The sequence below is a fragment of the Psammomys obesus genome, unplaced genomic scaffold, assembly GCF_907164565.1.
Source record: "Psammomys obesus unplaced genomic scaffold, mPsaObe1.curated_primary_1811, whole genome shotgun sequence".
Lineage (NCBI taxonomy): Eukaryota > Metazoa > Chordata > Mammalia > Rodentia > Muridae > Psammomys > Psammomys obesus.
This window is the reverse complement of record NW_026596051.1, coordinates 45,537,738-45,562,468: the sequence shown is the minus strand read 5'-3', so window position 1 is coordinate 45,562,468 and position 24,731 is coordinate 45,537,738. Positions and strand designations below refer to the sequence as shown.

General features: G+C 46.6%; 1 protein-coding gene across 6 annotated transcripts in view; it reads left to right on the top strand.

Annotated features, from left to right (window-relative positions):
* The window catches only part of Rell1 (RELT like 1), a 53,344-nt gene extending 34,671 nt beyond the window's left edge, over positions 1-18,673 (top strand). For 3 of the 6 annotated variants that reach the window (XM_055623796.1, XM_055623801.1, XM_055623800.1), the window contains exons 4-7: positions 3,012-3,069; positions 5,820-6,056; positions 8,629-8,767; positions 16,682-18,673. In XM_055623796.1, the coding sequence (XP_055479771.1) occupies positions 3,012-3,069; positions 5,820-6,056; positions 8,629-8,764 (431 nt within the window). In that variant the 3' untranslated portion in view covers positions 8,765-8,767; positions 16,682-18,673. Of the gene's footprint in view, positions 1-3,011; positions 3,070-5,819; positions 6,057-8,628; positions 8,768-10,412; positions 10,611-10,808; positions 10,861-16,681 lie in introns of those variants that run through there. The other 3 variants (XM_055623797.1, XM_055623798.1, XM_055623799.1) reach the window with 3 other exon arrangements.
* Positions 18,674-24,731: the final 6,058 nt, after the last annotated feature.

The following is a 24,731-nucleotide window of genomic DNA, read 5'->3' as shown; positions in this document are numbered from 1 at the left end:
TGTGTGTGTGTGTGTGTGTGTGTGTGTGTCCCTGCAGATGTCTGAGAAGGTTAGAGGTGTTAGATCTCCCAGTAGCTGGAGTTGGAGGCGGTTGTGAGCCAATTACCATGAGTGCTGGAATCTACTGAATTTACTGAAAAAGAAGCACGTGCTCCGAACCACTGAGTCATCTCTCCAGCCCGCACTAATGCTTCCAATATAGGATGCATGCAGATTTCCAACCCGAGCAGTTTCTTCACTCTGAATGCCATCTCCATGTAGCATTTGATTCACCCTGACTCTACTTACTTAACATGCTGACTCTGTTCCTCTAACTCACATAGTAAGACTCTGAGAATTCCTGTAGTCCGTTCCTCAGGTTTGCTGATTTGCTAGAGTGGCTCAGGAACTCAGGCATATACTGTTACATTTAGTGGTTTAATAACAACTGGATGGAAGAGAGGCGTAAAGACTGGAATCGGGAGCTAGGTGCTGGGGCTGAAAGTTGCCTCCCTTTCATCACGGGGCTTTTCTGATTACTGGCTCCACCCTGACTCATCCTAGACTCAGTTCTGATCTAGTGGCTCATTATGAATAACAAAAGACTTCAGTGTGACTCAGGAGATTTCACTGAGGAAATTGTCAGGGATTTAAGAGCTCTTTGGCACCCCCCCCCCCCCATTAATCCTTTTCTTCCTAAGGCCAAGCATTGGAGTAACCCTGCTGCTGTCTTTTAGTTTACCTTTCTCTGTAGAGCCAGACTGAATGGTTTGTGTGTCAGTGGCGTTTTCTTACTTTGTAGAAGTTTGGGATGCATTAAGTAAATAATTTGGAATTGTATTTAATAGGCACTCATCATTTGTAGGGAATTGTTTTCTCAGGTGATTTTAAGCAATTCTCTTTTGAATGCTTATCACTGTAAATTCTACTGCAGCCAGCTCTACTGGCATTGTTCCCTTTGGCGTTATTTTTTCTATTTTGTCAAGTTTGGTAAATGATGGCAAAGTACAAACTGGCTATTCCTTGTGTATTTTATATAAGCTGTATATGAGACTATGCATCTCTGTTATCTCACCTTTTGTTATGTGTAATGAAGTATGCAAAGCTAGCGCCCTTTGAAAGAAGAATGGTTTCTGTAGCTCAGTTTGGAGGGTGGAGGTCCAAGGGAGCCTGAATGGTGTGGACTCTGGTGAGGGTCCACCCGGCCGGGCACATCTTCATTGATACCGACGTGTTGGGAGCACGGGCGAAAGGAAGAAGAACACGTGGTGAGCAGGAAGCCAGAGAGCGAGCCTTCCTCCTTGTGCGAATCTAGGGTCTCACGCAAGCTAAGCACACGCTCTGCTGCTGAGCTCCGTCCCCAACCCTTGCCTTTAGCCTCTCTTGGGAACTGAGGGAGAAAGCATCTCAAGGGCTGTGTGACTTCTGGAGCACAGTGTACCCTGACCACCTTCACTCATTCTCCAAGGCCAGACCAGAGTGCCGCCTGTCTAACCTGTGGAGAACAGGATCAAAGGGTGCGGTGCCAAGGATAGCAATATTAGCACTGATAGAAGCTGTAATGGGGGCCAAGCACTCAACACAAGAATTTTTGGGGGACCAACTACATCATAGCCAAAGCAACATCCCAACCTATTATCTGAAAGAAAATTATTTTTCAGAATCCTCATTATTAGTCATAAGGGAAAATGACTCGTATCACAAGATTATGAAGTGTGTTTTTCAGAATCATTATCTTTTTTATTGTATGGGTGGATCTAATGTAGTGCCTTTTTTTTTTAATAACAAGAGGTTTTACATCAACACTTGTGTTTGGCAGTGTATTTGGACACCCTCACAGTTGTAAAAGGCAAAAAAAAAGTACGTTTTAAGGAAAGGGATGACATGTTTAATACTTCTTTTTTTTCTGTTATTTATTTTTATTGTAATTTATTCACTTTTTATCCCAGCTGTAGCCCCTCCCTCATCCCTCCCTAATCCCACCCTTCCTCTTCCTACTCCTCATTCCCCTCCCCAAGCCCCCTTCTATCTGATGTGTAAATATTTCCTAAAAGCATGGCCTCCTCCCCAACTGCCATGAACCCCTAAAAGTTGTAAAGCGGCGTTGTGCTTCCCAAGGTGGTGAGCTTTACAGGTCAGGGAGGAGCCCGAAGCCAAGCACAGCAAACTCGAAGCAACAGCAGACTTGCCCTCTCTATGTATAAGGCAGTAGACATGCCAGAGGTCACAGCGGATGTAAATCTTTGTATTGTGTTTTCATGGGAGGATGGGTAGAGGAAAAAAGAACTGGGTGGGGCGAAGAGGAAGTCAGGCTGTGAAGCACACACGGCCTCTGGACCCCTGGCCACTTGCAGCGGCGGAGTTAGAATTCGAGTTAGTTGCCCTTCTCTGGGGATGCCGTGTGTAAAATGTTATCTGCCACTCTTGCTCATGTGGTAAATAGCAATTCTTTTATTCTTTCCTCTCTGGAAACTTTATGGTGGTTAGTCATGAGAACAGTGCTTTAAAAATCAATGGAAAAGGTTAGGAGTTGGTAATAGCTTTTGGCCTTGGCAATTAAATAGCCAAAAGAAACTTGACATTCACAACAGCCTATGAATGAGCACTCTGCAGGAAGTAGGAAGGTGTGGGTGGAGCCTAAGAAGCTTAGGCTCGGCTTGCTCACATCCTTGGGATGTGAGCATGGACATTGAGAGTCTAAGATAAGCCCTCCTCTGTGTCACATGAATTTGAAGTTTTGCCCTGGTTTAGGGGCTTTGGGCTTCCAAGAGCAGAGCAAAGGCAGTTAGACAGCTGGAGAATAAACCTGCCTTCCTCCTCTGGGGCTCTGGGAGCTCCTCTCTGAACTGAAGGAAGGAAGGAGTGAAGGGCTCTGGTGAAGCCCTTCTCTCTGACTTTCTCACCTGACTGTGGTTGTGAGTTTACCCCGTTTAACTCTTTCTTTTCCTCTTCTTAGTGAATGCAGATATCTTGAAAGCTATAGAGGCTGACAACGGCGTGTGTGACGATTATTTTTCTCTTTTTCTTCTCAGCCAATGCAGATATCTTGAAAGCTATGGTGGCTGACAACAGCGTGTGTGACGTTGAAAGGTGAGTGCGTCTCTTCCCACAGATAGGAGACAGTTTTTGTTTGTTCGGGCTGATGACTTTGGAATTCTGCTCAGCTAGAGCTGGCCTCTAGCCTTGGGCACTATTGTCATTTGGGGTCAAACAAGTCTTTGCCAGTAATGACTGGTATAAGGTGGGCCATTGAACAGAGTCCCCCAACTCTGCTCAGTGGGTGACATCCTAAATGTCTCCATACACTATCCATGTTCCCTGGGAGACCATCGCCCTGTGACCCCAGCTCAAGGAATGGGGTCTAGAACCACTAGGGTGAGAGCTGGGGATTAGAAGATGAAGAAGACAGAAAGCTGGGACCAGGAGCCCTTGTGTAAGCTGATGGCTTATGCCAAGTGAATTTATTAAGAGGCACACCATCTTGCATACAGCTTTCCTGGGGAGAATGGGATACAGTCAGTGGAAAGCTATCGTACAATGGGGTGAAGTCAGCAGGAAGCCAGTTAAGCAATGTTGTACAGGGAGAACATAGGATCTCTCAAGTGCTGCATAGACTGGCCACACAGTGGCCATGGACCTGAGAACCAAAACCACTCCGGGTTGGAAGAGCTGCGCTTTCTGGATGAAGTTAGTTCCTCCAAGGCCCTGCCTCCAGGCCTTGTGGTAAGTGGTCGTTCAGGAGAAAGTGAGGTAGTGGCTGAGCGTGAAAGCACAGCTTGAGAGTGGCTGTGTCCTGCTTCTGTGCGTAGTGACTGCCTGTTGATGGCAAGTTAATTGAGCTCCAGGTCCATTGTCTGGGATCCCATGTCAGCCTCATTCGATTATTAGCAGGCATACAGAGCGCTTTGGGTCCTGAATGACGACCTTTGTGAACAGCCGTATCTAAATGATACCCTGGTCTGTCTGGAATACCTGCTTGCTATCTGTTTCTGTGTTACTGGTTATGGGTTAGGGCTGTTGAGCACCAGATTCTCTTTTAGTTACAAACGACTATGTCTTGATGATTCTTCATGGCTCTCATGAGGAGCATTGATACAGTATTGGGAAGAGCAAGGCAGTCACAGATCTTTGATCTGAAGGGATTCAGCCAGTGAGGCAAAGAGATGGGCATGGGCTGGAGTTTTTGGGTTTCTGGGGACCAGAAGGTCAACAAGAAAGACCAGCCCTCTGTGCCAGGTGTTCCAAGCAGGTCGTGGCATAGACAGGCCACCTGGGAATGGTTGGTGGCCAGGAATATGCAAACAGCGGCAGGATGTTGAAGGGATGGAACGGCATGCTAAGTAGGACCGGCTGCTTTGGATGTGGCCCCTGCGAAGTCACCTAACTCACCTTTAACGTGAACGTGTTTGTCAGATGGGCCGTCCTGGGTGTGCACGTTAGCAGGGTTGTGCCAAACACTGAGCCACAAGCTCAGGAAGCTCTGGAGGTACTCTTCAGGACACAACGACCATATTTCCTACCTTTGACCACAGATACTTGGTGTCAATACATACTAGCTCCTTGGTACCCTGGACTCACTTGACTGTGGGCCTGTGATTGGACTTTGTAATCACTGGTGCTTGGTAAATACTGGACTGAGTGCAGTTAGATGAGATCCATTTTTTACAGCATGGTGTCAACTACATTGGTCTATCTGGCAGGTCCTACTGTGTGCCTGTGTTAGAGCGCCTTGAAGGGCATTCCTAAAGCCCACTTGGGAACTATTGTCTGCACTGTTTTGGCTCTCCTCAGTTGGAGTGTGGCCTGGACTGCTTTTGAAGTGTCTGAGTCCACTGGCTGCCAGCAATCAAGAGGCTGGTTTCTGCCGACATTCTCGAGGCTTTGGGGCTCTTGCTGAGCATCTTAGGGATTAGGTGTTGATCTCAGGTGTGGCAGAGGGCTGGTTCGGGTCAGTCCAGCCCTGCCCCGTTTGAATTTCTCTTTTTCTAGCAAGCATAGGATCTGTAAGTGCTTTCTGAACGTAGCTGCTGTTTTGCATCTAGCGTTCTGCTTTGTGTATCTTAGCTAGTCCAAACAAAGGTCTTCTAGGTGACCCAAGTGGCCACCATCATCTCTGAAGCACTGTGTGTGGCTGTGGGCAGGAGTGTGTGTGTGGGGCGTGCTTAGCAATTTGACGGTCTAGGTTTGGATATCAAAAGCACCTAGGTGCGATTTCTGCTGCGTAAGATACTTGGCTTCTTTGAGCCTCAGGGTCCTCATTGTGATGGTGAGGAACCAGTGCACACACCATACAGATCTCTGAGTTATTGCATTAAGGCACAGGCGTTTTTAGGAGGCGATTAGCTACTCTGATTGGCAGCCACGTCAACATCTATTTCAAGCACCACCTTCTGTGTCTTAACCTAGATGGTTTTCCCTTCCATGTAATAGATTGGATCTAATACTCTCACTATCTTAAGTCTTCTGATGATTCTTCTTTTCCTTCCCATGCACATTGAGAGCATCTGGTGTGGAGTTCCAGGCAGAATCTTGGCTCTGTGCGCAAAATCAGTGTGATTATATGAAGGAGGGTGGGAGGTTTGGAAGAGTCTAACATTGGGAAGTCAAATTGTGTGTGAGCCTTGGAAATGGCGGCTCGTCCCCCAGCCCGTCGCCATCATTGTCTGGCATAAACGGTCACTGGCCAGGCCTGGGAGCTGAGTGCTGTTGCCAGGCGAGTGCACGAAGCTGATTTGAATAACTGAAGGCTTTGTCTGCTGAAGCTTCTCAGGATGACTGCCTTCACTGGGATTTCCTCGGAGCCATTTTTACCTTTTTCCTTCTCTTTTTCTGCCCCTTAGCCCGGTCACTCCTAGCACGCCAGGAAGCCCCCCTGTGAGTCCTGGGCCCTTGTCGCCTGGGGCCACCCCTGGGAAGCATGTCTGCGGTCACCATCTGCACACAGTGGGAGGCGCTGTTGAACGGGACGTGTGTCAGCGCTGCAGGCACAAGCGATGGCACTTCATAAAACCCACCAACAAGTCCAAAGAGGGCCGGGCCCGACGCCAAGGGGAGGTCACTGTTCTCTCTGTGGGCAGGTAAGGAGTCCTGGCACTTCCTGTAGGGCCCGCTTGCTGCGGTTATGGGTTATTAGCTTTTCATTTGGGGGTAATTTCTCCCAAGTCTGGCTTCTTAGACTGGTCTGGATCCTGGATGTTTCTGACAGACCAGGCAGCTCTTGAAAGCTCATATAGAACAGGTATTAATTAAGGTGAGTAATGGATTACTCTCTGTAGTATATGGAGCCCAGGCTTTCAACTGTGTCCAGACTCTGTTCCTATCTCTCTTGTGAGAGCCGAAAACAGGTGATCAGGTCAGCGTATGGCTTTTTACCCAGCCCTAGGCCCCTTCTGCTCATGACTCTGCAGGTCTGTCTGTAAAGAGAGCGTGGTGGCAGACACTGTGAAGGGGTTGAAACCAGCCTGGGGGTTGTCCAGGCTCGTTTGACTCGCACACCACTGGCTCCTGTTGATCATGTGTCTTCACCAAAGCGCCAGGCCATCAGGAAATGTCTTGCTGCCATGCATAAAGAATAGAGGAATACAGATTGGTCCAGAACTTCCCAGTCTCTGCCACTCACGAGCCACACCAGATGCAGTGGCTGCTTTCTTTGCGGTGTCCTGGGTGCCCCAAGCCCAGAGCATCGTTTCCTTGTGACCCATGTGTGACGTGAGGCTCGTCCTGCTTGGTGGACACGGTACTGAGATTGACGTGAGCCGGTTTGCAGGCGACTGTAGCTGTGCTTTTTAGCTACTTTATTGGGTTTCTATATCGCCCACCCTTCTCCACCCCAATTCCTTCCAACCCCCCAACTCTAGATAGATGGAAAAGAAGGGTGGAGGGGAAAGGGTGCATAGATCTCTTTAGACTACTTCCTGCTGGTTAGGGGCGTTGAGTTCTTCGGGGGAAAATTTGACCTTCACCGACAGGATATCTAATTTCTTCTACTTGTCTCTGTGCGTGGCCACTTGACAAAATGCAACAAACCACAGTAGCTGGGGGAGGGGGTGCCTCCAGCCCCTCTTGGGGCTCTGGCATTTATGCCCTCTCTAAAGTCCCCAGAATTCTAAACATAAACTCTGCAGCTGGCAAAAATGACACCCCTCCTAGAGCATGAGACAAATCACAGTTCGTGGCTGTGGACAGTTTGAAGCAGCCCCACATCCTCCCACACCTGGAATTAAAAACATATTCACATAACATCTGGGTTGTTAAGGAAGCAAAAATTGTCACTACAGGGGACGCTCATGCAGTTTGAGAGCTTATGCAGGAAATGCTTTGCCTAGGTTGTATCACACTGGGAAGGCTCACGCTTGCAGGAGTTAGGCTGGTAAGTGCTGGCACTAAGTTAGGACAGATGTTTAGGAAGAGTTGCCCGGATGCATTGCATCTACCTTGATCAAGTCCTGGCACCACTTCTTAGAGACTATTATGTCACCTGGTGCCTCAGTTTCCTCCTGCCCAAACTGAGGAGGCCATCCCTCAGGGCCTCTATGTGCCTTAAGGAAAGGTTTAGAGTAGTTTGGGGCTCATAAGCATCCAAGGAACATTGCCAGTTTTAAGGGAGGGGCTACAGCTGGGATACAAAGTGAATAAATTGTAATAAATAAAAATTATATTAAAAAAGTTATCATTGTAATTTTAATTTGGGTGTAGCCTGTCCTGTGTTACAGTGATGACAAGGACATGGCTGAGGGCTGTTTGCCACTCACAGCAGAGCAGTGCAACCCCTGACTTAAGAGGCAGTCAGGGGGATTCATGAATGCAGTGAATGAGAACCCAAAGCCATTTGGACAAAGCACATTCTGTGTTCTCGTGAAAAAATGTACTGGAAATTCTCAGCTCAGCTCCAACATGCATTTTTCAGGGCTCAATATCCACCCCCTTTCAGCCGTTGGAAATGACGGGTGTTTAATTGTTACGGCCCTTACGACTCTTCCAGGTTGTCAGGACAGATTCCCTTCTCCCAGACGTTCCCTCTGTGCGGTGGTGGTCTCGTTTTGGATAAAGTCCATTTCTATTTTAGATTATTTTACAGGAGGTTAAGACCATCAGTATAAAAGTGTTGTTACTGGAAGGCTCTGAGGGTTTGATGATGCTGCTCTTGAAAGACAGCAGAGTCGGTTGCCTTAACTCTTCTCACCCTTCTTAATGAAATCCTCTTCTTTAAGTTATTTGCTTTTTCTTCAGCTCGTGTGAAAACTAACCTAACTTTGGCTTTGAAAAGCAGAAACAACTCACAGTGGTGAGTCACCTCTGGGCTCCTGCCTGGCAGGTGTGTCTTTGCTGGAGGTGGTTCTGCAGTGACCATCCAGGTTACGCCCTCTGCGGCGTAGGTTGCTTTCCTGGTCCCTAGAGTTCTGTGGTTCCTGCCCATGCCATCATTGGAAACCACAACCCTGAGGCCACTCAGCAGATCAGCCTAAATGTTGTCTTGTACCTGTTCTGTGCTCCATAAACTGGTTGCGTGGGACTCTGCAGGGGCAGGGGTTGGGCGCCTCCTGTCCACTGGGGACTTCGTTGCTGTTCTCCCATTAGCCTGGGTTTGCTTACCTCCCTGCTTCCTGGAGAAGCAGAGCCCATCACCCCACCCCCTGTTCCTTCTTTCAGGTTCAGAGTTACAAAAGTGGAGCACAGGTCAAACCAGAAGGAGCGGAGGAGCCTGATGTCTGTCAGTGGGACTGAGAGTGTCAACGGGGACGTGCCTGTGACACCTGTGAAGAGAGAGCGAAGTGACACGGAGTAGCAGGTGAGCTCTAGTTTAGGGGACGTCGGGGCTGGCGTATGTCAGGCTGGGGAGGTGTAGAGAGCCCTTCTGGAGTCTGACCATACAGGAATGACATTTAGGAGGGAAATAGGAGGGCTTCCCTGAAACTGTTCTGGCTGCGGGGTACTGAGCCTGGAACATTACAGAGTGGTGGAGAACCGGGAATCGCGCAGCCTTCTGGGAGAGGCGTCACCTCGGGGCCAGAAGTCCCTGGTGTCACTACAACATCTTTGCACTCAGGAAAGGGTAAAATCCAGAATCTTAAAATGTACAACAAATAAGCTTTTAAAGGTTGGAAACTTATTTTCTGTCTAAAAGGAAGAAAATATAAACAAAAATCAGGTGGGAATGGTAGACAGGACTGTCTCAGCGCTTAGGCTGGAGCAGGAGGATTATGGCTTTGAGACTGGCCAGTGAGACTATGTGTCAAACAGAACAAAACAACAAAAGATAGAGGGCAAAGGATGTTCTTCTTCCCGTGTGTAAGTAAACTTGTTTGAAGAAGACTGCAGCAAGCTACTGGTGCTTTGAATTGGGAAACAAGTGCTCCTCTGTTTATTGTATCAAAGAAAATACCCGCAGTTGGAGCATTACTCCGCAGTACTCAGTCATAACATTCCTCTGAGATAACCTCAAGAACAGCATTGCTCTTTGCACCAGCTGTTCTGAAGCACTCTGAAGACAAGGTCAGAAGTTTTAAAATCTCAGATCAGCTCCTTCCCTGTAATGACTTCCTGTTGGCCTAGCTTTCGCCTGAGTCCTTCCCTTCTGGCTTGTGGAGGTTTGTTGTCTTTATGCTTGTTCTGTGTAAAGGGCAAGGCCGGAACTTCAGGGTGCAAGGGTTGCTGCATATAAAAGATGTGAGGGCCGAGGAGATCAGGCACGTCCTCCACAGTACAGCCTGCTGGCAGAGCCGAGCCTGAATCCCGATCTGGCTGCCAGGCTCAAATCTCTGTTTGCCACTCTAATATGGAGGCTTGGGCCAGGCGCGGCAGCTCTATCTGTCACATTGGCCCATGGAGAGGACACTGCCTGTGCTGGGGTGACAGTGAGGTTTCCTTGAAGTCACAATGAAGCCCAGGCCTGTGGCTCTGACATGCTGGACAGCGCTGCTGGTGTCCGGAGTTAATTTGCATTTAGTGGTGAGGCTGAATGGAGGGATAAAGGGCGTTTTGGTTGAGACAGTCTGGAAGTCGTCTAGAGGTCCTGGCTCACTTTAGAGCTAGTTCTTACAGGTTTGTGTTGGGAGAGATCTGGCCCCTTCCTATTTTAGGAGCTAGATAGGAGCTTTGTTGTTTGTCTGTTTTTTGAGACAAAGTCTCTTAACTGTAGTTCATGATGGCCTGGAACTTATTATGTAGCCTGGGCTAGCCTTGAACTCACAACAGTCCTTTCTCAGCATCCTGAGTATTGGGGTTACTGGTGTGGGCTACCTAACCTGGCTTAGGTAAGAGTTCTTTAAAGAGGAAAAGCATGGCAAAAAAAGTTTGGTTTCCAAGCCGAGAAGAAACTAGGGAAGAGGGTGATGAAGTGGCAAGTAACGGCCGCTAGTGTTATCTTGATATTCTAGAGCTCTGGACAAGGTGCCGATGTCTGCCATGTCACCATCGTTAACATTTCCTAGCAGGGTTCACACGGTCTTCCCAGATGAGAAGTCTGGTACTCGATTGGATAGGTCATTTGTCTATCAACTGTCATGTCACTGAAGAGAAGATCCAAGAGTCCTATCCAGGTCTCGGAGTTGCAAGATAGAATGGCAGGACCCGAGCAGCCAGTCCACGGTGTTTCTGAGGAGAAGGCCTTCGCTCAGGCTGGGGGATGTTTCTACTGATCATTCTAGAACTTTATCTGTGAGGGGTGGCTTGCAGTCAACTAGGCTACTTACGTAAACTAACGTAAAGTAAATGTTGCGATTGTGTACTCGTCACAAAGCTAGATTCTGCTTTATTGGGCATGCACCTAGGACACGCCCATCATGCAGAAAAGCAGCACTGAACAGAGCTGCCGGTACCTTTGATGCTAGGCTGCTTCGTGACCTGGGTGGATCAGAGAAGCCGATGAAAATCGCCGTCTGCGAAGGGACGTGCCTGCTGTTGACGCCTAAGGTGACGAAAGCCCACCAAGAAAGTGTGGGGTCACACTGCCAGTGTGCAGTGGCCACCTGGGCCGCAGCTGACAGCTGGAGAAGACGTGGGCCAGCGGCAGGCAGGAACTAACTGCCAGGCACTCCTCTTGCCACACTCCACCCTGGGGACGGCCACACCGAGATGGAGAGAAGTTAAAGGAATTAAGATTACTCATCTGGCTTTCTTGGCCCGAATTCTTTCTGTATCTGATTCAGGAATTTGATCTAATCACCCGAAGCCCTGACCACACGGAAACTGGTTTACAATTTGATATGCTCTTCAGAGCACTCTGACGCCTGCCAGGTGACATAATTGGATTCTGTCAGAAGGCACAGGCACCCGTGTGAGCCCATCTGGAAATAAACAGTTCCTAACTGCCCCTACCTCCTTTCATGCGAAGTAAAGACAATAATGCATTGATTCAAGGCAGGTGCAAGTGTCTGGGGTGCAGTTGGCTCTCAGAGGAGGGTAGCTAAACTGTGGTGTCCACATCTGTCAGGGTCACCTAGTGGCCTTGAGAAGGGAACATGTTCTCTGAGCCTCCAATTTAATGAAGTACTTTTGAGATGAAAAAATTGTCATTATGGAAATTAAATAATTCAGAAGCAGACATTAATAATTACAATCTGTGGAATCAACTTGCTGGTGAAGCTCTTCAGTACAGAATTTACATAACTTGTTTGGAATTATGAGGAAATTGGTGGAGTGTAGGGTGGAGCCCAGAGAGGCTGGCTTCAGCTGTCACAGTGTTCATGCTGACTGGACCAAGAAAAAGACAGAAGCAATAGTTGTTGGCATTTAAAATATTGCATAGTCCTTAAACTTTTATGTTTCTGAAGAAAGTACGCAGTTGACTTGACCTGATTTTCAACCAAGAAATCTGGGCTGAAATCTCTGGCTCTGGACTGAACCAGAAGATTTACCACAAAGTGTGACGACAGCTGGCTGTGGTGGTGCACACCTTTATTCCCGAGCGTGGGAGACAGAGGCAGGCAGATCTCCGAGTCAACGGCCGGCCTCCTCTGCACAGTGTGTTTTAGGCCTGGCAGAGAGACACAGCGATACCCTGTCTTGGAGGGAGGGAAATACATACTTTACATGAAGGAGTAAAAAGGCTGACCCGTCTTTATATAGTTGAATTAAATCTTTGAAGTTGTATTTTTTCCCTCGAAGGTATTTTGTTCAAATTGGATGTTGCAAGCCATTTTACTGAAGTTTCTTAATTTACTGTAGAATCACTTTTTATTGGGTTCTTCCTTTCTGCTCCCCTTCTCTTCCTCCCTGCTTCTCTCCCTCCCCCAGTCTTCCCTCTCTCCCTTCCTCCCTCCTTCCCCTGCTCCCTCCCTCCCTCCCTCTCTTTAGTTCTTATTTTTAACAGATTCTATCTTGTGAAGTCAGTTTGCTATCCTTTTTGCATTCACCCAGTATGTAACTGAGACTCTTTCTAGAGGTCTTCTGTCTGACTGCACACGTGCCCGTCTTTCCACGTCACCATGCCCCAAGCAGGCACCCGGTAACTGTTTGCATAGCGTTTACTTGCATCTGCTATTGTAAGTGACCTAGAGATGACTCAGAAGTTACAGGAGGGCATGCGCAGGTGGCATGCAAATCCTGTGCCTTCCCACACAGAGGACCGGATGCCCACAGCTCTTGGTGTCCCCTGAGGTCCTCCAGCTGACCCTTGTAGCTACAAGGGACCATCACGTGTTCTGGACGGAACAAATCAGTTGGAGCAGGATTTCTCTTTCCCTCTTTGAAAAACAAAATCTGTCCTCTCTCTCCCTGGTTTTCCCTCCCTGCCCCTGTGGCTTGAACTCATTTTTGTAGTTCCTTGTGACTTACACCCTGCTTGCTCTCTTTTGGCAAAGCCTTCAAAATGGTTCCATTTTTTTTTTCTTTTCTTTTTTCTTCCACAGAAAATGTGTTTGGATTTTCTCATAGAAGAATAAGCTTTTGTTCTTCAAAGTTAAATAAACCGAATTGCTTTCAGTCTCCAGATGCCACAGCCTTGTCCTCATTGTCTGGTCTCTTTTATGAGAGGCACACAGCTCGCATGCTTTAGCTCATGTCTCCATTCCCACTTCCTGAGCACCTCTAGTTGACTTGGGAAGCTGCTTAACAGTTCACACATTTTTAATTTTCACTGGTTCTTTAATTTATTTTTATTTTTTTACTTTCATTCCGTTTAAAAATTGACTGAGATGTTTTTATTTTGATTTTTTGCTTTTGAGTTGTTGGAGTTTTATTTTATAGATTCTACAATATATATGATATATCCATACATATCTCTATATACGTATGTATACTCAGCTTCACTGTGCACATGTGTGAGTGTCCTTTCTTCATTCCCTCACCAGCCCTAGCCAGGGTTCTGGGACCCAAGCTGTGGGGGACATGATACTTTTATTTCAATATTTCAAAATATTACATGCATACTTGTATAACATTTTCCCTCGTTCTATAAGTTGTCTTTGCTCTGTTGTTCCCTTGGCTGTGGAAGCGTCAGCATTATGCAGCCTTATTTGCCTGCTCTGGCTCTTTTGAGTATGCTTCTAGGGTCTCTGCCTAGACTGTGTTATGGAGTTTTGCCCCTATGTTCTTCTAGTAGTTTTACAGTAGAACTTTAAAATTAAAGCAGGTCAATTGTTAGGCATTTCTATATTAATTTTATTAGTTAAACTTGTTCTCTGAGAACTTCACATGTGTATAATACTTTAGATTACCCTCACCCCACCCTCTATCCCCTCTCCCCATAGACTTCTTTTTATTTTAAATGTTTTTAAATTGAAAGTACTCTATTTTGGTCATTTTCTTTGGTGATTAAAAGGCTGATTTTAAACTGTCTAGATTTACTTTGTACTGTGTCACTTAACTGATAATTATAAGCAAATTGCTTAACTCCCCCTTTTTTAACCTGTTTGACTTTTTCTTGACTGGCCCCACACTTATTATGCTGCTTAAACTCTATCAGAATTGCCGGTGACCCTCCTGCCTCGGCCCCCCAAGAACTAGGACTGTACGTGCTCGTCACCGTCACTCCCACAGCTGTCTCACTCTTGTAGCCTGGGCTAGACTCAAACTTGCTGTGTAGCTGAGGTTGGCCTTCTCAGTCTGAAGCTACTGTTTCTGGGTCCAGGGTGCTGGGATTATAGGCATTCCTAACTTTTTTTTTTTTTTTTTTTTTTTTTTGAGACAGGGTTTTCTCTGTGTAACCTTGGTCTGTCCTGGACTCACTTTGTAGACCAGGCTGGGCTCAGACTGGCAGAGATCCACCTGCACTCCCTGAGTGCTGGGATTACAGGCGTGTGCCACCACGCCCAATGCTGTTGGGCTCTTGTGGCTTCTGGGCCACCCATATGAGCCTCTGCTGTCTCTGCTGGCCAGTATGGAAGGCGCCTCAACGCTGGTTTAGAGTGACAAGAAAGTACCAGTTCAGAGTGGCTTTATTTGTCAGTAAGGATACAGTCCCCTCCCAATAAAATAAGGAAAGACTTTGGTGTTAGAGCACCGGAACGCAGTCTGTACATTTTAGGCACCTTGTTTCACCCACAGAGAGTGGCCATTCTTGGACATTTGCAAACCAACCTTTGACATTGCATGTGCTGTCCACACAACTGAGAATGGTACAGCTGAGTTACCCAAACATGACAAAGCACAGTCTCGATGTTTAAGCAGGTTTGTGATGTTGTGTTGGGCCATCCATAGCTGTCCTTGGATAGAGCTAGCTGTGGCTGCTGGGCCACAGGCTGGACACGTCTGTGAGTGTGTGGCGTCTTTCCCTTCTAAACTGTCATTCTGATGAGACGTGCGTTTACAGGAAGTTCACAGCTGCCTTTCAGTGAGCAGAGGCCAGCCTGCAAGGGCTTCTGGAGCGGTGTCTGCTCTTTGCTCTTGCTGGCTTACACTGAGTGCCCACCCCAGGGTCTGTCTTACGATTCCTTCACGCAACAGATTCTGGGTTGGAATAATTTCCTTCTTTTTCTTCTTTCTCTTTTTCTCTGTAGCCCCGGTTTTCCTCAAGTTTGTGGCAATCCTCCTGCCTCATCTTCCTGACTACTGGTATTAAAAGCGGGAGCTACCTACCATACCCTCTTACTCTGATAAATGTTGCATTGCAGGCCTGATCTCACTGCCCTGGACTTTGTTCCTTTCCTGGATTTAAAAAAAAAAAAAAAATCACTTTAAAGAGGAGCCACAAAAACCACCCAATATATAGTTTCTAGGTAATATCCTAAAAATCTCACATAGTTTTAGCTCTTTTTTTTTTTTTTTCCTTTTGGGAACATTTTCACACTTCTCTACCAAGCTGCGCCTGTGCAGCTTTTTTCGAGCTAGAATGTGAAGTAGTCACTGACTGCCTTCCTGAAAGAAACCTCATCCTGGAGGTTCCCCACACGCAAACCCAGGCTCCAGCTCTCGAAGGCATCACGTGTTTCCTTAGAGCTAAACCCGTGACTTGTGCTGTTTTAGAGGGGAGTATTTCATTTCCATTTTAGCTAAGGACAGGAATGGCCCTTGATCTTGTGTATCTCCTTTGGGAAATCAGTCTCCTTTCTCTTCTCCATCAGAAGTCACTATGAATATAATGAATGGCCGAGAAATACGAGCTGTTAATCTTGGAGCCTGGCGAGACCGCTCAGCGGTGAAGAGCACTCTGCTCTGGGAGAGGACCAGGCTTCCGTTCTCAGCATGGATCATGCCGGTCCATCCTTAACTTCAGTTCCAGGGTGTCTAACATCTTCGGTCTCCATGGGCAGCAGCTATCCACCCTGTACACAAACATACATTCAGGCAAACACTCACACATAAAATAAATGTATCCCCTATTTTATTTCTTGAAGGATACATTTTTGTTCTCCCTCTTCTCTCCCCCACCATGTATGTTAGTTACTGGGGATTGAATGAAGGGCCTCACACATGCGGATGCTCCCCAGCCCCCTCCAGACCTCTTTTTACCTTTTAATGGGTCTCATTCAGCTTCTGGATTTGGTTTTGAACTCACTGTAGCCCACACTGGCCTTGAGTTTGGGATGCCCTTCCTCAGCTTCTAGGATCACATGACCCTGTGTCCCCAGTCTGGCTTATAAACAGTGTGTTCTTACGCTAAGATGTGGCAGCTAACTTTTGTTAGTCCTTCACGCTTCTGCAATCTGGCCTCTTCTTGCTTCTGGTCAGTGTTTATAGGCAGACACGCATGGCAGATGAGAGAATGCTTTGTTCCCTAACCTTGCGTAGGTTTCTTGCACAGTATGCACGTTTCAGTCCTGTCCTGGGCTGTCTCGGTCTTCAGGAGACTAAAAGGGAGTAAAGCTGTCCATCACAGGGGCCATGTGGGACGTAGACCGCTGTAGGCCTAACTGAGGCCGTCGCCCTGAAGCACGAGAAGTGACTCGGGCCTGGAGCGGAGCGGCTGCCTCCTGGCCTGCGTAGAGCCGCAGTCCTCATGTTGTGTGGCCACGCTGCTGCTTTATAACTGTGGTTTGCTGCCGTTCTGAATCGTCACGAATCTCTCTGCTCTCCGGTGGTCTTCTGGGTTGTAACCCAGGGGCTGTAACCTCTGCTCCAGTGTTTCTTGGTAATGAGGTTCTTTGCATGGGTGATACTTAAAAGTCCCGGATTAAATTCTAGAAGGCAGGTGTAAGGGGGAAGGGACGATGGGATGGGGCCTGCTGGGGTGAAGGGAGAGCACAGCTCTCCTGTGTTTCTAAACACTGGCGTGTGGTGTGTTTCTCTCTCGTTTCATCTTCACTTTTGTTGTTTTCTCTTGCAGCAGTGGCTTTCTTGAAGAGTTCTAAGAGACTCCAGACTTGCAAAAATTGCCTAGGGAATATTTTTATATATTTTATACAGTTTGTATCATGAAGTCAATGGGCATGTGGATCAAACCCAAACAGGAATATTTTTGTTATGCTGAACACAGAATTCAGTTTGCTTTGAAAGATGTTTTGCAGTTAAAAGTCTTAGTTTCTGAGAAGGAAAAAAAAAAGGTGGACCGTCCCTAGCCACGTGGTTCCCCGGGCAGCTCTGTACACAGGAGGCTCCGTCCTCAGAATCACAGCCTTATGAACAGTGGAGCCATTTACAGTTGAGCTTATGCTGGCGTGTTCACATCTGTTACCCAAGCCACAGACGGTGGTCGCAAGATCTTCACCTACATGGTTGGGCTATTAAAGAAGGCCTGCAAGTGGTCCCTGGAAGCATCTAGTGGATGTTCAGAAGTTGGTCCCCAGGAGATCATGGAAAGAGACTCCAGACTTCAGATCCCTGGACCTGGAATTCAGCCTTGACTCCTGTGGCCATCAGCCCCCTCTGTCGATCTTTCCTCACTGAGAAAACACAGAGACTGCTACTTTTTTTTTTTTTTAACTTAAACTAAACAATTCTCATTTAGTCTACTTGAGTGAAAGGGAAATGGTTTAAAGTCTCTCTAAGAAGTTGTTTTGACCGCCAGAGCCCAAAAACAAAACACTCCTTTCCTATGCAAATGAACCCCTGCTGAGACCTCTGCTTGTTTCACTGAAGGTCAGGTGGGAAGGGGTGCTCTGTAGTCCTAGGAAGATTGCAAGGTCAAGGCCTTCTGGGCTACAGAGACAGTTCAGGCCTGGGTCACTCAGCCAGACCCTGTCTCAAAACAACAAAAGAGAAAACAGGGCTGGGATATTGCTCAGTGGTAGAGCACTCTCCTGGCGTGCTGCACCATTCTTAGAGGCTTCTTGCCTTGTAGGTCTCTCTCTTGGAAGTGCCAGTATTTGTATAGGTCTGGGATGGAGGTTAGGCAGGCTTTATTCCCTGCTTCCACTGGTGTGATGCATTGAGTACTTCATTTATTTCAAAGGCAAAGGGCATGTTTTTCGTTTTGATTTTTATTTGGTTTCACAAAACTAAAATAAATAGGAAAATAAATTATGTAAAATTATACTCCAGGGTGTTGTCTGTAGATACGGTTTCTTGCTTTTGTTTCTGGAAACTAACTAACTTTTTTTCTATCATTTTATGTGAGTGGTGGGTGCAGTTTGATGTGAACTCACACTGGCGTGTGTGTGTGTCTACAAAGCGGAGAAGCCAGCGTGGATACTGGGTCCACTGTGGTCCAGGAAGTAGAGTGTGTTAATAGGAGTAAGGTTTGTGCAGCTAAGCCGATATTTTTAATTAAACAAAAGCATACATTTTACATAAAAAACCCATAATGTCCTTTAAATGGTAATGGGCTAGTAGGTAAGATAGTCTTCAGCTTTAATTATTTTGTAATTTTATTCAATCTAGAGCACTTTCTATAGCAATAAAAAACTAAAGGATAAGCAAAGATATTTAAGATTGTATTTATATACCAAGAGTACATTTTAAACATGTTCTAATACTTGAGCAGTTGGGTGACTGGCTTCCAGAGATGCCAAAAATGAAGCATTCGATACTTTCCACGCAGAAGCTTTGTACTGGTTCATACTGACTGGAGAATCCCGAGTGTTCCCAGCACAGCTGACGTTTGTGAGTTCCTTCTTCGTCCTCCCCAGAAGGACTGGGGAGCTGAGACGAGCCCACTGTCCACAATACTAGCGATGGATAGCTTCTTGGTGTAAGGAATGAGTCAGTTGCCACCTCCATGTAAAAAAAAAAAAAAAAAAAAAAAAAATTGTAAAGGAAAATTTTCACTGTTTCCAGTGTCAAATGTATTTTTAACTTGTCTGGTTTGTACTTTTTATGAATTTTGTACTACCAAAACAGAGTTAAAAATAAAAGCATTAAACCAGTGTTCTTGAATGAACTTTTAAGTCTTGGCTCATTGAGTGATCCCTGGGCTGGTCCTCACTGGATTTCCCTTTCCATAGCACCTCTGTCCACAACTGTTTTTTCTTCCTTAATCTGGGGCTACTTTTGTACATAGCGAAGTAAATTCCATGTGGAGTTATGTGTACCCTCCACTCCGCTTCCTTCAGTATTCACCAGCATCTCATATCACCACAGGTATGTGATCAGGTAAGAAATCGTCATTGGCTCAAGGTTGATAACTAAATCAGACCTGGGGGCGGGGCACTTTGCCTAACTGTCCCCATTGCATTGAGTTATTGCATCTCCTTAGACTGTTCGCTAGTCCAGCTTCATGACCGTGACACCTTACAGTCAGCTGTTCCGCTCTGTACAGTGTCCTGCAGTTTGGGCTGGGCAGCTGTTTCTCACGGATAGACTGAGGTTTTGGATCGGGAAGGATGCTTCCTGGGTGATGATATGTTTTTCCCAGTGCTTCATGTCAGGGAACATGGAATTGACATATGTCATCTCGTGATTTCTAGTCAGTCATTTGATTGACGTGCCCAGAAGGTTTCACGACGGTGAAGTTTACTATTTTTACCTCTAAAGAACAGGAGAGAGGCTTGGAGATTAGGCCAGTGACTTCCCTGTGCTTACAGTTTTGCATAGTAGTTTGACCAGCAGTTGGCTTTCTCAGGACTCCCTTCAACAGGTTGCCAAGAGCACAGCTACTTGAGCCACAGAAGGCTAGAGGCTGAAACCTAGTTTTCTCAAGGGTGGGGTCTGCTGTGCTGAGGGAGGTGATTCCTGCCTCCTTCCTAACTTGAGGTGGTGGCTAGGAAGTTCTTCGCATTTCTTGGTTTGAGGCTGAGTCACTGAAGATCTGTGTCTGTCCTTTTCCTCCTTATTAGGCCATCTGTCCTGGGGCTTAGGGCCCACTGCACTCCACTCTAAGAACTCAGCTTGGTTATGTCTGCAAAGATCCTGGTTCCAAATATGGTCCCATGAGTCCTGCTCTGGGAGTTTGGATTTCAGTATCAATGTGGGCTGTTTTGTTTGTTTGTTTTGGAGGTGGCAGGGCAGGGCAGGGCAGTACAGCTCCATTCCCTCGGGCATGGTGCCTGTAATGAAAGCTCTTTCAGGTGCTGTCTGAGGTGGCTCCCTCTTTTTCCTTCTTTTCTTTTTCCATTCCCCTTTGTCCTTCCTTTTATAACCCTTTATTACTTTCTGGCCTCTGAAGATGCTCCAAGATCTTCTTCTTTTTATGTTCCTTGCCCAGTCTTAGGACCAACTACTTATCCAATGAGTTGCAAGTCATTTTACTGGAGAGTGATTTTTTTTTCGAAATGGGACACAGGCTGTAATCATTGATAGTGGATGTTCCAACCTGTCCTCTATATGATAACCCATATCTGTGCGCACATCTTTGTGTTTCTGCGTGTTAAAAGCCCAGGTCCACGTGATACTGTTGGCCCCAGACTTGCTCCACTTTAGCCTTCTGTTATTTTCAACTTGGTAGGAAACACTGCTCTTACTATGTACTTATTACTATTAGATAATAATTTTAAGTACTTATTCAACGGTGTCCACAGAACTGGTTACCTGGGTGGGCTCCCTTGGGAACTCGAGTGTTGTTAGGGCGTTCACTTGGGACACAGGCATTTGTCACGCCTACACTGCAGCATCTATGCAGGCTAAAAACTTCAGATGAATGTTCCGTAAACATCACTCTTTGTGGAACTGACTTGAATTTTGATTTAGAGTGTGTAGTGTGGGCTGAGGAAATGGAAGAGCTGACATAGTTTTTGCCCCATGAAACCAAAACGCTGGAATGTGTGCCCCAGGGAAGATACTAGAACCCCTGGGATTCCTCGTTTCATAGTCAAAAGCGGTTCCTTGGGAGTGGCGTACTTAATTTGAGTCAGACTTTTTGGGTATGCATGTGATAGGATTAGGGGCGACAGACACTGTAGTTTTCACGTTTCTCAGTGTTGGATGAGGCAAACCATGGCCAGCCTGGATGCCTTGATCTCTGTACCCAGGCTCCTGGAGAATCTATGGTTTCAGAGCGGAAGTGTTCAATGATTCTGCATTTCCTTCTCAGGCCTGTCTTGCTGGCCAGCCTTGCTCTATCCAGAACTGGGAAACGGAGGCATCTGGGGCTTACAGTTGGGATTGCCCACAACTTGGAGCTTTGCAGCGGGAGTTTGGCTCTGAGTGGCCCCTTGCACAGGGCTGACCCTTTGGCCCCCTCTTCTGGCTGGAGATAGGAACTGCAGAGTGGGACGGCCTGGCCATTTCTGCTTTCAGGCACCGGTTGTGCAGAGCCCCCGTTCTGTGCTTGAAGAACAAATAAGCTTTTAAAATAAAGGGTATCACTAGCCATCAAACCAGAAGGCTTCTGCCTTGAGGCCTGACACAGTCACTTGAGAAATAGTCTGTTTGTGAGGGTGGGACCTCCGTAACCTAATGACAAAGGTCACATCAGCCCTCAGCATGATTGCCTTGTAAAAAAGGAAGGAAAGAATAAAGATCCATTTTAATGAACTACTCGCTTCAGGGACGATGTGGTCTACAAGTGTCAGTGGCATGAGTCCCTACCTGTGTGTCTCTCAGTAAGGGGTGGAATAAAGGAGAATAAAATATGCTCCTCTGTGTTGTATTTTCATGTTCCGTGCTGGTTGATGCAGGTGGGAAAGCTTTATCGCTTGGAGATGTGTCCTGAGGAGCGGTTCAGAGAGCTCTATTTAGTGCACAGTGGTTAAGGCTTAGCTACCGAGAAGACGCTGAGTGCAGCGTGAGGTGAGCCAGCGACCTTCGCTCTGGCCAAGCGACAGCTGGTGGTGCTGGTTTTTGCCTGGAGCTGGGCAGGTGAGAAGCACTTGTGTCTCAGTGTGGTCTAATGGTAGACGGAGGCCTGGCCGTCACCTCTGCTTTACAGGTGTGCACCAGCGGGATTTGCTCACAGACTGTGATGGAGAGGATTTCAGTCGATACTCCAATCAATAACTATCTAACTCAGCAAATTATTTTGAAGTGGTGTCTATATAGTTATTTCATCTTGCTATAAATAAATAATCTATAGTTTAAATAAGACACCCATTTTTTGCTAGATTGTCACCTGCCTTTTGGCTGATGTCATGAAAATCTTTGAGTCTGGGTCTTATAGATTGGCAAAACCATAATTTAAGCCTTTTGTTGCTCTTTAGTCATCAACATTTTAGACAGGCCAAGCAACTCAGCTGGCCCCAGACGGCAGTCTAACTCGTGACCCTGAGAAGTCCGCCTTACATGTATATCTGAGGCCATATGCAGTCTTTCCTATAGCTTCAGGAACACTTTGAAAGATGAAAAAAAATATAACTTGGAGATCAAATTTATTTTTCTGGGATTTTCTCTCTCCACCCCCTTCTTTTTTGAGACTCGACGTCATATAAGCTCAGGCTGGTCTCAAACTAGCTAGGTAGTGAGGATGACCTTGAATGTTTTTAAATATTTATTTTTAAATTATTTGTATATGAGTGCATTTGGATGTGGGTATATGCCCGTGGGAGCGAAGTTTCCCATGGGGGCATTGGATCCCTTGGACCTACAGTTACTGACAGTTGTAAGCTGCCTGCTGTGTGTGCTGAGAACCGAACTTGGGACCTATAGAAAACCAGTACATGTTTTTAAGCTCTGAGCCATCTCTACAGCCCTGACCTTGGACATTTGACCTTTCCTGCCGTAGTCTCTTGAGTGCTGGGATCACAAGTGTGCACCACAGGCTTGTTTCTCTTTGGTGCTTGGAACCTAGGGCTTTGCAAATGCTAGGCAAGTACTCTACCAACAGATCTACAGCCCCATTCTCTTCTTTCTCCCTTCCTCCTGTCCGCCTGTCCTTACTTGCTTGTTGCACTGGAGATATCTCATTATATATCCCAGTCCAGACTTGAACTCACAACCCTCCTGTTTCATCCTCTTGAGGGCCGGGTTTATGTACCATCATGCCTAGCAGGTTATTATCTATTACAAGATATTCATCGTATGAAAGCATCAGCATTCTCTTTTTGTCTTGGATTTAATTTATATACGCGCCTATGCATCTGCCATGTATATGTGCGTGTGCCCGTGGAAGCCGGAAGCCAGATGATCCCCTGGAGTTACATTGGTCATGAGTGGCCTGACATGGGGGCTGGGGCGTGGGCACCCTTCCTCTGGAAGCAAGCACAAAGTAGCAAGTTTCTAACTAAGTACTCTAACTAGACAAGGCCTCCCCTCAACACTCGCCTCATCTTGGGTTGGAATGTGCAGGATGGATAAGTGAAATTCTTTACCTGTTTTCTGTCCTTCAGATCACATTCCAATCTAGTTTCATTTTAACTATTTCCAAATGCCTGAAAGTGGCTCCCTAGCAGCCCCAAGGGAGGAGTGGTAGCAGGCAGCTAGCATTGGGTGTGGGTTTCAGTTATGCCGCATTCAAGCTGTAAGGCTCACCCTCCCTCTCTCTCACTGTATATTCTGTCAATAGTGGCCCCATTTTTATTTATTTACAGAGTACTTTTATAAATGTGAGTTCTTTTGGTCTTCTAAACGAGTGCTTTCCTAAAGAGGTTTTACAGGTCCCAGTGGTGTTGAAAAGAAATACTCAACTCTGGTATTTTAATTATTGCTTCCCCCTTACTATTATCTATGAAGTAGAACTCATGTCACAATAAGACACTTATTTGTAATATGCCTGTGTAGAGGTGAGTGAACAGTATTTGTTTTGATGACTGTCACTGCCACCACCTCAGTGTTGACGGGCAAGGCCAGGGACCCGCCCACATAAAAAATGCAGATGCCAGGGACCCACCCACTTAGGTCGAGCAAGTTTTTAAGTTCTGAGGCCTAGAAATCTGTTTTTTTTCTTCCTCTCTTTACCTTTTAAAGGCAAGCATAGCGAGTGCTTCCAGGGCACATGAATGCTGGAGAGGATGTTTTCAAGCTAGAAAATAAGGATGGTCTCCACTGTAGAGACAAGCAAAAGGTCCAGAAAAAGGAGGAAACTTAAACGTGTGGTTTACAGCGAGAGACGTGAGACTCCAGGGGCAGGGTTACTAAACCCCATGCGTGTGTGAGGTTCTCGACAGGGCCCTGGGCTCAGAACTTCTGGACACCTGGGCATCATGACTCCTGGCTTCAGTGTTAGGTGAAGAACCAGCCCGAGGTACTTTCTCCACATCTGGAATCAAGAGAAAGGCCAGAGGGAGGCTCTTCAAAGGACATGTCCTTTGCTTTCTCTTCTTTGGGATTTTAAAGATTAAATTCAAGATGACTGAACACTGAGGTCAACAAGGCACCATCAGCTTGGCATAAACATTGGCTTTCAAGGGTTTTGACTGAGTGGGATCCCGCCCTCAGGTGAATAAGGACTCATTGTTCTCCTGTGCCCATCATTCCCTAGTTCACCAGAAAGCCTGGTTCAAACAGCAGGACAGCGCAGGGATGAACTGCTTCAGGAAACCTGATTCTAATTCATGTGGGCCTGTGATCCTCCAGGCTGCAGACACACGTATATCGCCGGACACGAGCCCACAGCCATCAGTCAGCAATCTTGACTGATACCTCTTCAAGCTGTGAGCAGTGTTTATCCCTTCAGTCAGCAAAGATTGCACTTAGTTGGCCCTTGGTCTTAGAACCCGGACAGTGGCACCTGTTTGGTAGTTGCTTTAGTGGGAAGGACAGCACATAGGTGACTTCAAGGGGTTTCCTTTAATAGGAAAGACTTCGGTCAGCACCCTAGCTGACCACCAGTGCTGTCTGTCTATCCATCCATCCACCCATCTACCCACCCATTCATCCATCTATTTATCCATCCATCCACCCATCCATCTTTCTCTCAATCTATCATCTATCCATCTATCAATCTATCCATCTATCCATCTATCTATTTGTCCATCCATCCATCCATCCATCCATCCATCCATCCATCCATCCACCCATCTTTCTCAATCTATCATCTATCCATCTATCAATCTATCCATCCATCTATCATGTATTTGTCTGTCTATCTATCTATCTATCTATCTATCTATCTATCTATCTATCTATCT